The sequence below is a fragment of the Panthera onca genome, chromosome F2 (genome assembly GCF_046562875.1).
Source record: "Panthera onca isolate mPanOnc1 chromosome F2, mPanOnc1 haplotype 2, whole genome shotgun sequence".
Classification (NCBI taxonomy): domain Eukaryota; kingdom Metazoa; phylum Chordata; class Mammalia; order Carnivora; family Felidae; genus Panthera; species Panthera onca.
In genome coordinates, this window is record NC_138356.1 from 33,529,571 (window position 1) to 33,543,684 (window position 14,114).

The following is a 14,114-nucleotide window of genomic DNA, read 5'->3' on the forward strand; positions in this document are numbered from 1 at the left end:
GGTCTCTGAATATTAGAAGGAATTGTTAAATGCACAGTTATATTTAAATAATTGTGCTCAGTGTTCTGAAGTGGTAAAAATTCAGTTACCTCTCAAGTTTTGAAAAATTAATTTTGGCTTGAAACTATCAAGCCAAACTATCATGGGCTGGCAATCAATCCAGGATACATTTTTGCCTAATATTAACTGAAAGATACAACCTACTTGAGGTTGGGGACCAAGGCTTATGTATCCATCGTATTAAGTTGTGGGAAAAAATTAGTGATGTACTTCATGTGTTTCCTAAAAATCACTGTTCTCTTAGATACACATGATACTCTTGATTTGTAAACTTACCTAGATACTTATGGAATCTCTTAATTGCATTTATCTTCTACTACCTCTCATGAATTTTTGACTACTGTATCCAATTTCTTATGTTTTGTAATTTGTTGAATAAGTCCATGATCTCATTTGTTATTTCTTTTCTATGGACCAAAGCTCCTTAACAATTTGATAACTTAAGTGGGGTTTTCAGGCTGTACCTTGTGGAGCCCCAAAACACAAAAACCATTGAACTAGCTGATCATAGACTTTGCTGCACTGCTTTCCAAGATTCTGGCCATTCCCAGACCCCTAAACCATGATGAGGAAAATTCTTAATGTGGAGGCATGTATGGTTGCTCTCCACTCCTGCTGACCGCATCCTTTTCCCCATCGCTCTTTCCCCGCCCCAGAAGCCCTGTCTCCATGAGGAATATGGAGGACTCAAATGTCACAAAAATCAAAAGTGGCTTCTTAGGGCAAAGGATGGGTACCCCTCTTATGGACCTTTATCTTTGCCTTTTCAGACTAAAGACGTCTTTATCTGACCATGTGTGGCAACACCTTCATGCACTTGGTCATTTTGTTTATTTTGGCCTGCAGATTTATTATCTTAATTTAAATGCCGAGACCTTGGTATACATGTTGTTCCTTAACTCTTATGGCAGTACATTTTCCTATGTAACTCATGAAGACATCTGTAATTGCTTTAATGGTAAGTACTATTAGTTTGTCCTAACATTCTTCCTCTGGTCAACCTATTTAGCGGAGAGTGAGTCAAAATTCCCCCACACACTCACCCTAAGTCATTAGTTTCAGGAACTGTGGACGTTCTGTGTTACTCTACAGTGTTCTGTAGTGATAGGCTGCCTTTGTTTCCGTTCTCATGACAGTAACTGCTTTGCACAGTTTTCACTTCATTGCCTGCATTGGTGGGTGTAAACTGTGTGTGGGAGGGGCAGCTAAATCAGAGGGAGATTAAACAGTTTCAAAGTCACAGAATTGCAGGGTCAGTGATTAAATTTGATCAAATATATTTCTCACTGGCACCGTTTAGAAACCATGTGCAGTGTGCTGGTCACAAATGAACTCAAAGAAAGCGTGAGGGCAGAGTTAGGTTAATCCATTTTATAACCAGGACAGTTACTCCTAACCCTGTTCCATCCCATCCCCTGCCTCCATGTTTTCCCCTTGACAGGACAATACAGTGTATTAATAACATTGGTGTGTGTGTGTGGGGGGGGGGGGGGGGGGAGGAGGCTGTACCCCATAATTATAATACAAGTAAAATGAAATTTTGTATACATATTTATATTAGTCATGTATGGCCTGTTAAACAGTCATGCATATTATGCACATAAAAAAAAAAAAAAAATCTGCCAAGCACCTTGCCAAGTGAAATCTGACTTTCCAAGGCTATGTTGACAATATGTGTGGCCTTATTGCTTTACTCTGCCACCATATATCCTGAGCTTTCTAAGAAAGTTTGAGAAAGTATTTTTAATTTTCAGCTCAACAGTCTGCTATAGAATTTAGCTTTAAAATTAAGTTCACTTAAGCTCAAGATTTCACACTATCATACCTAATTTCTAGTATCCCTAGTCACTTAAGTAATTTAAAAATCTCAAGTAAACAGTGTTGAGGCTAACAGTTTCAGGAATTTCAGACTTTATGCAAGACTGAATGAAAGCAAAATTAACTTAATCCGAATTTGTTCATGAGAATAGAACTAACGATGAGTATTTACCCTCTTCTCAGATCTATTACATATATTACCTCATCTAATCCTCAAAAGAAATCTATGCAATAAGGTTTATTCCCCCCATTTTACAGAATTAGGAACCAAAGCCCAAGGTTACCCAGCCTGGGATTCAGACCCAAGCATCTGATTCCAGAGCTCACACTCTTGCCACTGTATTCCAAGATCAATAGTATTTTCTAAACTTAGAAATTTTTTTCATCAGGTGATACACTTTTGGCCATTCAAGCACCTTCTGGTACACAGCTGGAGGTACCTATTCCAGAAATGGTATGCAGGGTAACTTTTCTTAATGTGGATCTGCTGTCTTAAGAAGGACAAATGTATTATCTTTAGCTGAACAAGAGCTAATTGTGTGTAAACACTTTCAAATACTGCTTTTAAGTTTTCTATCTGAAAGTATTTATATATGAGTTTGTATGTCTTTAGTACTTTAGTAAAATTATAGAAGTGACTGAATAAATCATTTAACATCTTGAGTATAAAAGTTTTTTTATGTGATTTTTTGAGCTAGAAAATATTAAGGAATGAGTAATGATATAATCAATAATCTTTTAAAAAGTCAGTTAAAATGACTATATCTATAACTGATACAGCAATCCTAGCTGAGGAAAAAGTTCAACTTAAATATCCACCATACCAGATTGCTTGAAATTGGGTCTTTTTCAAAACATTCTCTAGTTGAGTCAAAGACATTTATTGACTCTATTCTATGTATAATTCTATGTTATATATACAATTAGTCCTTTATAGCTTTGCTTAATTTTTGGTGTTCCAAAGTAGTTAGTAATGTTAATATTTATTCATTTGTTTATACCCAATAAACCTTAAAGGGTCAGAATGGACAAAAGAAATACCAGATCAATCTAAAGAGTCATTCAGGACCTATCCACGTGCTGCTTATAAATAAAGAATCCAATTCATCTAAGCCTGTGGTTTTTCCTGTTCCCCCACCTGATGACCTCACACAACCCTCCTCTCAGCCCTCCACTCCAGTGACTCCACAGAAATCCAACATAGCAACTCAGAATCTGCCTGAGCAACATGTCTCTGAAAGAAGCCAAAATCTTCAACAGACTCCAGCCACAGACTTGTCATCAGGTGAGTGTAGAGCCTTTGTTTTAAAAAGTAGAGAAGGAAAAATATGAATAACGTATTAAGTAAGTTGGAGAGCTTTTCTGAATTTGTCAGCCATGGTCATTCTATTACCAAACACAGGAGGAAAAATGGTAAGCTTAAGAAGTATATAGTGTCTCCTACACAGGACACACTGGGATAGGTATTATGAGGAAAATTTAAAAACAGATCCTGCTTTAATTCTGTTACTACAGATTTATTTTTTAGGTGATATACACACACAATCGGATTGTATATTCAGCATATATAATTGGATACAGTATAATGTGGCTAAGACCGTGTAGCATTATGAATAGTGTGAGCAAGGAAAAGATAGTTAATGGACTTACGTATGCAGTTTTCCTTAGAATTCCATGTTCGGAATTGATAGAAATTTGTTCATTCCCCTCTCCCCCCCCCCCCCATTAATATTTGCATGTCAACTTTTTTTTTTAATGTTTATTTATTTTTGAGAGAGAGAGATACAGTGTGAGCAGGGGAGGGGCCAAGAGAGAGGGAGACACAGAATCTGAAGCAGGCTCCAGGCTCTGAGCTGTCAGCACAGGGCCAGACATGGGGCTCGAACTCACGAGCGGTTAGATCATGACCTTCTGAAGTCAGAAGTTCAACCAACTGAGCCATCCAGGCGCCCCACATATCAACTTTTTTATCAGAGGTTTACTTTGTAAACCTTAGTCACTCATCTCTTAGTCACTCTAGGATGAATTATTGAAACTATTGAACTAGCGATGAGTATTTACCCTCTTCTCCAATTACCTTTAAGAAAAATCAAACTAGTGTAGAATATAGTGACATTTGCCTCTTCATATTCCTTGTTATACTTTTTATTTGGAAAGTTTAGTTTTATAGCTGATAAATGGTCTCAACTCCAAGTTAGGAAATCCTGCCTTCCTAAATTGTTTAATCTGAAATGAAAATAGCTAAATCTCCAAAAACTGGGCATTAGGAGTACTGTCCACATCTAAATTTGATTCCAAATAAAGGGCCCATGGCAGATATTCTCTCAATATCTGAAAGAGTTGCTGAATGAAGTCGTGCCAGTCTAGATGTAATATTGCAGATCATTAAAAGCTACATTGTACACAATCCAATTTGTTTATTTTTACCTTTGGGATGTGTCTCATTAGAATGTGGCATGAGTCTTACTACTGTGGGAATTCACAATACTTAAGAGTGAGGCTATAAAGATCTAACAAGACACGGTATTTTTCCTCCTTTCCTTCCTCCAGAAGTATTTCTATACTTAAGATATAGAATGGGGTGTGCACAACAAAGTGTACTCCTTAAAAAGTTTATGATCTAATTATAATTAATGGGGGCAAATCTAAAGACAGACAAGCTCTCTGTGGTTTAATTTAGACACCATTAGTAAGTCAGCTTCCACAAAGCATTAAACATTTTTTTTCAGCAGTTTCTGTATATAGTTTTGTATTTGGAAATAGTAGAGAAAGTAATTTGGGGTCAGATTTTAGAGAGGACCTTGAATATCAGACTGAGTTGGAACTTTAGCCAATAAGACAAAGATTTGTGAGCAGGGAAGTAGCAAGTTAGAAACTGCACACTGGTGAGTACAGGAGTAACAAGAAGATGCTTTTGGCCTGGGAAACAGAAGAGATTAGAGGCAATGGAGAATGAATATATGGTGTCTGCAGTTATGTAACTATAAAAGAACATTATGGCTAAGATGGGTGATAACAATGGGATTGGAAAGAGGAAGAAGAGATTTGAGAAGTATTGTTTAGGTAAAATAAAATAAGTAACTTTGATGTGTGAGATCCGGAGATAAATTGGAGGAATGGAAAGTAATGTTGAAGTTTCGAGATTGGGTAACTGGGAGAATTACAGTACTACTGACTTTGTAAAACCAAGGAGTCAGTTTTGGGAGAATGATGAGGAGTCTTTTGATCTACATCTTGAGTTTAGAAGTTAAAAGTAATGCGAAGCAGAGTAGGTGCTCATGAAAATGGTATCTTTCTGTAAAGTTCTATACTTTAATAAAAGCTGCTAGTGTTTAACTTTTTAAACACTACTGTTTAAATATATGCTGTTTTTTAAATAACTGCCCTTTTTTTGATGTTTATTTTTGAGAAAGAGAGAGAGAGAGAGAGAGAAGGGCAGAGAGAGACACACACAGAATCTGAAGCAGGCTCTAGGATCTGAGCTGTCAGCACATATGGGGCTTGAACTCATTCATGAACCACAAGATCATGACCTGAGCTGAAGTTGGATGCTTGACTGACTGAGCCACCCAGGAGCCCCATAACTGCCTTTTAAAAAATTTTGAGAGAGAGAGAGAGAAAATGTGCATATGTGCATGCGTGTGAGTGGGGGAGGTGCAGAGAGGGAGAGAGAGAATCCCAAGCAGGCTCTGTGCTGTCAGCACAGAGCCCAATGTGAGATTAGATCCCATGAATAGTGAGATCGTGACCTGAGCCAAAATCAAGAGTTGGATGCTTAACTGACTGAGCCACCCAAGCTTCCTAAAGTAACTGCCTTTTACTGTCAAAATATATAAATAGAACTGTAACAAAACTTTATTATCATATTTGTTTCCAGCAGGATCTATTAGTGGAGATATCATTGATGAGTTAATGTCTTCTGATGGTAAGTAGTTTAAAATTTTACTACTTAAATATCAATAATGCTTCTCTAGAGTTTATAAGTGGCAAAAGATTGAAAAGAAATGCAGAATGTGTATTTTTTTAACTGCTTAACATCCTATGATGATTCATGAAAAATCTCCCACTTTAAAGTAAATCATAGGCATCCTTCAATTTTTAGTTTACTGCATTTCAAGAAAAGAAAAAGGCCAATAAGGGGATACTTATCACTTTCACTGAATAAATTTCTAAACTGTTAGCCCACTAGTCTTTTTCATGTCTGAAGAATTTGGCCAAGAAAAGTAAAATAATATATAGGTAATCTCAAAACCCAGTTTTGTAAATATCCCCACAAAGGCCAATGTCAAGCTACCAATGTGAACTATTACTAACATTACCCATGTCATCATCTAATCTGAAATAATCCTTAAAAATCAATTGCTACAAAATATTATAATTACTTTAATAACTCTCTTGGGCTTTCACCTTCCTGTAAATTCTTGGATTCAGTCCTAACAAATATAGCCGAACCTAGGAAACTGCAACTGTTAAATTAGCAAATGGTACAATAACCACTTAGAGAATAAACATTTCTGTAGAAACAAAACATCAGCATATTTATGAAGTCTAGTTCCTATTTCTCTTTTCAAAGTAGGAGCTTATTTAGCAGAGATCAGAGGAAATACTTTGACACTGTTTTTGAATCATACATTTTAGTGTATGATTCAACCAACAAAAATTTTAACCTCAGGGCGCCTGGGTGGCTCAGTCGGTTGAGCTTCCGACTTCGGCTCAGTTCATGATCTCACAGTTTGTGAGTTCGAGTCCTGCGTCAGGCTCTGTGTTGACAGCTGAGAGCCTGGAGCCTGCTTCAGAGTCTGAGTTTCCCTCTCTCTGCCCTTCCCCCGCTCATGATCTGTCTCTCTCTGTCCCTCAAAAATGAATAAATGTTAAAACAAATTTTTTTTAAATAAAAAAAATTTTTAACCTCTATTTCTTAAGCTATACCAATGCATAAATTATCTTTAAATGAGAATCTTTCAAAATATACACTAAACAGAAGTCTTTAATTTGATTATAACTTTTTCTATTATTTCCTAAAAATTCTTATATAACATTAAGAAACATAGTTTCTTTAGATATTTAGATAGATGTATTTGAGAGTATTCTGTGAAACATCATTAACTGTATATAAAACCCATGTTTAACACTGAATTTGTTTTACTTGCAGTGTTTCCTCTTTTACGGCTTTCTCCTACCCCGGCAGATGACTACAACTTTAATTTAGATGATAATGAAGGAGTTTGTGATCTGTTTGATGTCCAGATACTAAATTATTAGATTCCATGGAAACTTGGGACTGTTATCTACCTCTAACTGTAACATTTTAGACTTCTTAATAACCTAAGTATTTAAAATAATGAATGTAACACCTTTTTAGTTCACTGATTCTGAAGTGTTCTCTAATAATTTCTTTTTTACTTCACAAAACTTCAACCATAAAAACAAAGGGCTCTTTTCAACCATAAAAACAAAGGCTTTTTTTCAGGGGAAAAAGTGATTTAATACCCACAAATCCCCTCCCTTCCCCCTTAAGTGATTACATTCTGGGATTTCACCTTTTCTTCCAATTCTGAATCCTTCTGTTTTTTTCCCTCTTATGAGAGGAAATTTAAAGTAGACGAAGGTCATCAAAAACAAACAAAGTTGGCCAGCAGCTCATCCCTTGTCTTATATTTTTTTACTGCCACGAAACTGTCCGTATTTCTGTGTGTCCTCCAATCCAAAAACACATTCACTGCCACTTATAAAGTGAAGGATGTAAACTAGGATATATTAACTGTTTCAGTGAACAGATTTTGTGAAGTGCCTTCTGTTTTAGCACTTTAAGTTTATCACATTTTGTTGACTTCTGACATTCCACTTTCCTAGATTATAGGAAAGATCTGATTATGTAGTTTGTTTTTAAAATGTGCCAATGCTTGTACATTAACAAGATTTTTAAAAATAAAACTGTATAAAACATTTAATTTATTGGTCTTCTTGGGGTATTTGATGTATCACCAGTGTATTACAATTGAGCCATCAATCTTGTCGCTTCATCAACATTAACTGATTCGTTTTCATGACACTGCTGAGGAATCTGAGGGGAGAAAAATATTGTATTTAAAAATGTAGATAACAACAGTCAACAAAAATGACTTGTATATAATATATTACCTAATTTAATATCTTCTAGTCATACCTTTGGAAACGGAACAGTAAATTCTCATATTCGGACTCAATGTTTTAGAGTCTGAATGACTCAATATGCTATATATACTACAGAGCCAAGGATAGTAGAGAGCCAAATACTAAAAATTATATTCAAATCACAGGCTTTAAAAAGTTAGAGTTTAGCTTATTAGCCGTAACAAAAGGAAATGATTCACACTCACCAGCTGTTTCTGCAGAGGTTCAAGGGAAAGTCCTTTGGAGAAATGTGCAAGTTCCTTTTGTATATCTACAAAAGCTTTATTCACTCTGTTAACTTTTTCATCATTCACAATGTTTATCTTTTAAAAAAGAAAAAAAGGTTATTAATCTACAATCTTGTAACCATAAATAATAAAATATATCCAACTTTAATTTAATCTTGTTAAACCTAAAAATGTAAAAATTCATCAACCCTACCCATTTGTGGGGATAATTTACACAAAAATTCTTATGGTCTTATTGGGAAGTTTTAGACAAAAGGTTCTGTGTTTTTAAAAATAAGAATTATGTGGACATACATCATATTTAGACATGGTATAGGCACATTAAAATACATGACCACAATCCTAGGCTACAGTCATCTCTCATTGTAAAACGAGGAACCTGGATCAAATGCTTTACTTTTTTTTTTTAATTAATTTTTTTTTAAAGTAAGCTCTGTGCCTGGTGTGGGGCTTAAACTCACGACCCTGACGGCCAGAGTCACAGGCCTTACTGGTTGAGCCAACCAGGTGCTCCACTTTAGACTCCTTCTAACAGTCCATCTCAGAATCCTTCCTTGACCTCCTTGCCTTAACAGAAGTCCCTTCCAGTCTCCTGAGGACAATTTCCCTTACAACCCTCCTCTCTTTAAATCTTGTTTTTCACTGCTGCTCTGAAACCATTTCTCCTTAAAAACTCTGCCCCTAATGCATCAGAATATTCTAATACCTCTTTCCTCATTACTGTCACCTGCCAACACATTTACTTGCTCCCTCACGAAAGATCTCAAAACTCAGCTCACTGACCTCTCTCATGCCTGGTGAGGGGCTTCAACAAAAACCTAACCCTCTAGTTTCTTAGTCTGTTCAGGTCCTCAACTCCCAGATTCTTTCCCACTACCCACCTCAGCCATCCACTTCCATGGATTACCTTTGGCTGCAACTTGTAACACCTCCTGTTCTTCAAGTTCACTTGGCTTATTAACGATTCTTCAATCTTCCTAAAATCTCCCACCAATTTCACTATTTTTCACTTTCCCTATCGTCACTTTTTCCTTTAGCCAGCCCAGATTCCGTGACCATTATTTAATCAATCACTCCTTTACTCTCTTAACTTTCCTTCTCTTCCTTAATCAAACCTGCTTGACAAACTAGTTAAACTCAACTGACAGCTTTTTCTGAGCCTAAAACTGAATCTGCAGAAAATCTAACTGGCTGGCTTCACTTTAAATTCATGATCACAAACTTCAATTTACCATGTATATAGTGCCTGGCAATCTTAAGACCTCCAGTTAGTAAATTAGGCCACTTTTCTGAGAAAACTATCTGACACCTTCCCCAACCAGGCGGCCTACCCAGATTTCCCTCCCTTATATATCTTTCCATTAGCATACGTAAAGTGGCTAGCACTTCTATGCAAACAATATGATCTCCTGTCAGTCAAATACACCAAGTTTTTCCCCAGCATGGGGCCTTCGCATTTGTTATTCTCTCTGCGTAAAGTGTGCTGCTCCCAACACTTTCCAGAGCTTTATATTACTATGATAAGGAAAAGATAGGGTTCAGTAGGCAGAGAGGTAAAGATTAGGACCCGAGGTCCCTGGTAGGGAAAAACACTTACTTTGGAACAACATTGGGAGTGTCTGACCCCAGCAAACCCTTCAGGCATAAGGTTCCTCTTAAAGTAACAGACCCCACCTACTCCCCTTCAGGCTTCCTTCAGGAATTTGACAAAAGACCTAAGTATGACCATAGGCCACCCCCTGGTACAATGGAAATGAGCCAATCAGGAATGGACAATCCAGCACCAAGACCTGCAAGCCAGTAAGGGTATAAAACCTGAGAGGGAACAAGGGGGAAGGGCTGGGGGGGTGACAAGAACCTTATATAACAAGGACCTTTGCCTACAGTCCTTAGGCATTCACTTTGAATGCTCCCTCTCTGTAAAGACAGCTTTCCTACTTACTACTCTTACACTCCAATCTTATACTCTAATAATAAACCTTTGCCTGCTGCTCATTTTCTATGTACACCTCTTCATTCTTTGAAGAGGTGAGACGACGAACCCAGGGTCCTGAGGTAAAAAATCCTGCGGCATTACTTGCTCCCCACCATCTGGATCTTGGCTTGAATGTCAACTTTGAAAGCAATCCTGTGTAAAACTGTCACTCCCTACCCCATCATATCACCTAGCTTTATTTCCTTTATAGCATTTACTAAGTAAGTCATAAAAATGCTCCATCAAAATGCTTAACTTAGCTAGTTCATGAAAACTGAAAGATACAATGTTACATATCTTTGACTATTTTGCCAATTACAAAGTCCTGGAGACCTGACTCCACCTACTACTTAAACTTGAAAACATTTTCTTGAAGAATTTCCTGAAAGAATCTACTTAATCTTGAAGAAGAAATTTCCCATTTCCCAAATATTTTGAGGAAAAAAACACAAAAAACAAAAACAATAAACTCCTTTCTTTCCCAATTTTGCACTTTAAGAAAGTATCTTATCTTCATTTTATAGGTTTTTGTTTGAGTTCTAGATATCAGGGATATAAGAATTACTAAGAAGAAAAAGAATGGGTGCCGATCAGCATTTCATGTCTCGATTCTGTCAGGAGGTTCTTGAATATACTTGGGGTCAGAGATAAGAACTGTTTCCCACACCATGGTTTTGGATAATTTCTATGCTCTGATAAAGCTTTTAAAACTGTTCTTTGGAGCCTCATGCATTTGCAGTTAAAGTGCTTTTTTCTTGGGGTGCCTCTGTTGGTTGAGAGTCTGACTTTTGATTTTACCTCAGGTCATGATCCCAGGGCTGTGGGATCGAGCCCTGTGTCAGGCTCTGCGCTGAGTGTGCAGCCTGCTTAGGGTTCTCTCTCTCCCTCTGGCCCTCTTCCCCCACTCACGTGCTTTCTCTCTCTTTAAAAAGAAAACAAAAAAAAAGTGCTTTTTTCTTTTCATACATATACATCAAGAAAGGGGGGGTAATTTTTCATTTAAAAAAAAAATAAATGTTTAAAATTATCTTGCCTTTGTGAGGAAGGCTAAGAACCTGTTTTAAATAATAGCTTTCAGTTTTTCAGTGGCTTTACAACTATGCTTGGCTTGCAAACAATACTGTCAGAGTACTTAAATAATACTCACCTTCTTAAGATTAGTGGTAACCGGTTTTGCTTTGCTTTTAGTCTTAAAGTTTTTTTGGCTGGCTATATGAAATACATTTCTGGACCTCTGTCCTCTTAGTTTGCTCTTGGCCATTGTCTAGGGAAAAAAGAAACAGAACTCAATTAAGCTCAATTTAAGTTTTTAAAATAAAGGTACCAATTTAGTGTAAGAAATTCCATCTTACTCCGGATTTTTTAAAGTTGCTGTACGTATTAAATTATTTCAATGTCTTTCGTCACTACTAAGTTTTCTGCTGTTTAATGCAGAGTATGTGCCTAATTCTTTTCTGTATCTCCAATACTTGGCCCATAGGAAGTACCATGTTAATTTCTGCGGGTTGAATTCATTAATACTATCAACACAATTGTTTTCTCAGCTCTCTGCAGCATATGACAACATTAACCACCACCATCCATCCTTCTGTTGGTTTATATACTACTATACCACTCTGGTTCCTATCATACTTTAGGATGGACTCCTCTCCCCTTCTTCCTTTTTCATTCCTTTTTACTTGCCTTTCTCTCCTATGTACACTTCTTCAAAATCAGTCCTTAATTCTGCACTTCCTACCTTACTTTCACAACTTCCATGTCACCTGTATGTGAATCGCTCTTGTTGTGAAATTTTACATATTTTCTTTGCTCTATAGTTAAACATGCACGTAGCCTGTAAATTTTACCTTAGAAATGTCTTTCAAATCTGCTTTAACAATGCATATGAGGAAAATTTTAAAAATATTAATAGTTAAGATTTATTGAGGTTTTAAAATGTGTATAAGCACTATGTGAACATTTTATTGCTTTAGCCAATTTACTCTGCACAACACTGTGGGAGGTACTATTATCCCCATTTTACAGATAAAACTGATGAAAAAGGCTAATTTGCCCAATGTCACACTGTTAGTAATCAAGAAATGTCAGGATTCAAAGCCAGGAAGATTAGATCCAGAGCTAACATCATGTGATTTGGTCTCTCATATACAAATAAAGCCAATACAGAAACATAGTATAGTACTGCCTAGTTCAGGACTGTATTACCAGCATGGTCCCTAGGTCCATTTGGTTGGACCATAGATTGGCAAACTATACCAATGGATCAAATGAGATCAGGCACCTGTCTCTGTAAGTAAAGTTTTAGTAGAACACAGCTATGTCAGCCTGGTCATGTATTGTCTGTGGCTACCTTCCTGCTACAACAATAGTCCACAAAGCCTGAAGTATTTATTATCTGGCCTTTTGCAGAAAGAGTGCCAACCCCTGGCTTAAGCCATCGGCATTCAAGTCTATGCATAGTGCTGTGCGATGAACCTCTCCAATATTAAAAGTTTCCAGTGACTTTTCCCATGCCTTAGGGACAGTGAGCTTTGTCCTGGTATATTGCCAGAACCCCAAATCTAGCATAAATATGTCAAACACATCTCTTGCTACCTCTCTATACATACCCATCCTAGCCTACAAATTGCTGTTTGAAGACACTTTGCACATTCTTTCTTTCCTTTCCTCAACTTTTATCTCTGGACTTAAATTTATATTCTCCTTCAATGTCTAGCCTCAGTAAACTACTTAGGGACAGCAATGCTTTTAAACACCAACGGTACTCCTCCTACTTATAAAAAAAAGCCAGACATGAACACAATAGGAAATTCATGATCACTAAAGAGGAAGTAGAAAATACACATCATATCCCCCCAATTAAATAATCTAAAATCCTTCTTCCAATAGTAACCAAAAATCCAATCACTCATCTAGAATTTATTAATAACGTACTATGTGCCAGCTGTGCTATAAATGTGACAATACAAAAACATGTATGTGATACAAACACGGACACATGATATGTGTCGCTACATGAAGCATACAAATGGACACAAGAGGGAGAGGTCTACTAGAGTCGTGGACTTGAGAAAGGTTCGTGGAGAAGGGAATACCGTGGTGGCTGAGGCAATACTGAAATTTTGTTGACAACAACGTGAAAATTGGGATGACGAGAGACAACGAAAAACTGGTACCCTGACAAGGGCTTAAGGCCCAAAGGCACCTTGGTTTCAGGCCTCGGCCAGCAGGCACGCCGCTGCCCAGTAGGATTGCCCTGAGGCCGCGCGCGATGGAACCCAGCCACCGGGCCTCAGCGGTACAAGACCCACCGGTCCTGTCCCAAGCCCCTGAAACTTCACGACAGTTTGCCAGAAAATTTATCAACATCTTACCATACCTTCGATAACCTCGTGCAGCACGTCAAACTCCAAGCGACGCCATCTGCACGCACACGATCCAGGAAGTTCCGGGGGGAAAGGAGCCAGTCAAAATTCCTCCCACAGGCCATAGTTCCGCCCACCGAGCGGAGTCCCACCCACAGAGCACGGCCTGACACAGACGAAGCCCCGCCTACCAAGCGTAGTTCCGCTCAGGAGCGGGTTCCCACCCTCGTAACGTAGTCCCGCCCATAGAGCCTGCTCAAATGCTGAGCTCCTTCCAAACCTAGCGAAGCCCCGCCCACAGGGTGAAGTTCCACCCGCCATGGGAAATCCCGCCCCTAGAGCATCCCTTACTTTAGGCAGCATTGAGGAGCCGTACTCTGCTCCGACAAACTGGAGGCATTGGAGACGCAGCCAAGCAGGACTTCAGGGCAGATGGGTATGTGCACAGAAAGCACTGAGGCGTTTCTGAGGTTCCGAGCCTTAAAGACAGTCACC

At 37.9% G+C, this 14,114-nt stretch overlaps 2 protein-coding genes across 3 annotated transcripts in view; one reads left to right on the plus strand and one right to left on the minus strand.

Annotated features, from left to right (window-relative positions):
- The window catches only part of E2F5 (E2F transcription factor 5), a 28,958-nt gene extending 21,129 nt beyond the window's left edge, over positions 1-7,829 (plus strand). Inside the window, exons 4-8 of one of the 2 annotated variants that reach the window (XM_060610821.2) lie at positions 975-1,018; positions 2,268-2,332; positions 2,896-3,163; positions 5,759-5,803; positions 7,031-7,829. In XM_060610821.2, coding sequence (XP_060466804.1) covers positions 975-1,018; positions 2,268-2,332; positions 2,896-3,163; positions 5,759-5,803; positions 7,031-7,140 — 532 coding nt within the window. In that variant the 3' untranslated portion in view covers positions 7,141-7,829. Of the gene's footprint in view, positions 1-974; positions 1,019-2,267; positions 2,333-2,895; positions 3,164-5,755; positions 5,804-7,030 lie in introns of both variants that reach the window. The other variant, XM_060610820.2, reaches the window with a different exon arrangement.
- RBIS (ribosomal biogenesis factor) lies at positions 7,814-13,765 on the minus strand. Its single transcript, XM_060610826.3, has 4 exons — positions 13,634-13,765; positions 11,402-11,518; positions 8,238-8,354; positions 7,814-7,942 (listed from the first exon to the last, which is right to left on the minus strand). The coding sequence occupies exons 1-4, from the start codon at positions 13,742-13,744 to the stop codon at positions 7,871-7,873; spliced, it is 417 nt and encodes a 138-aa protein (XP_060466809.2). The 5' UTR covers positions 13,745-13,765; the 3' UTR covers positions 7,814-7,870.
- Positions 13,766-14,114: the final 349 nt, after the last annotated feature.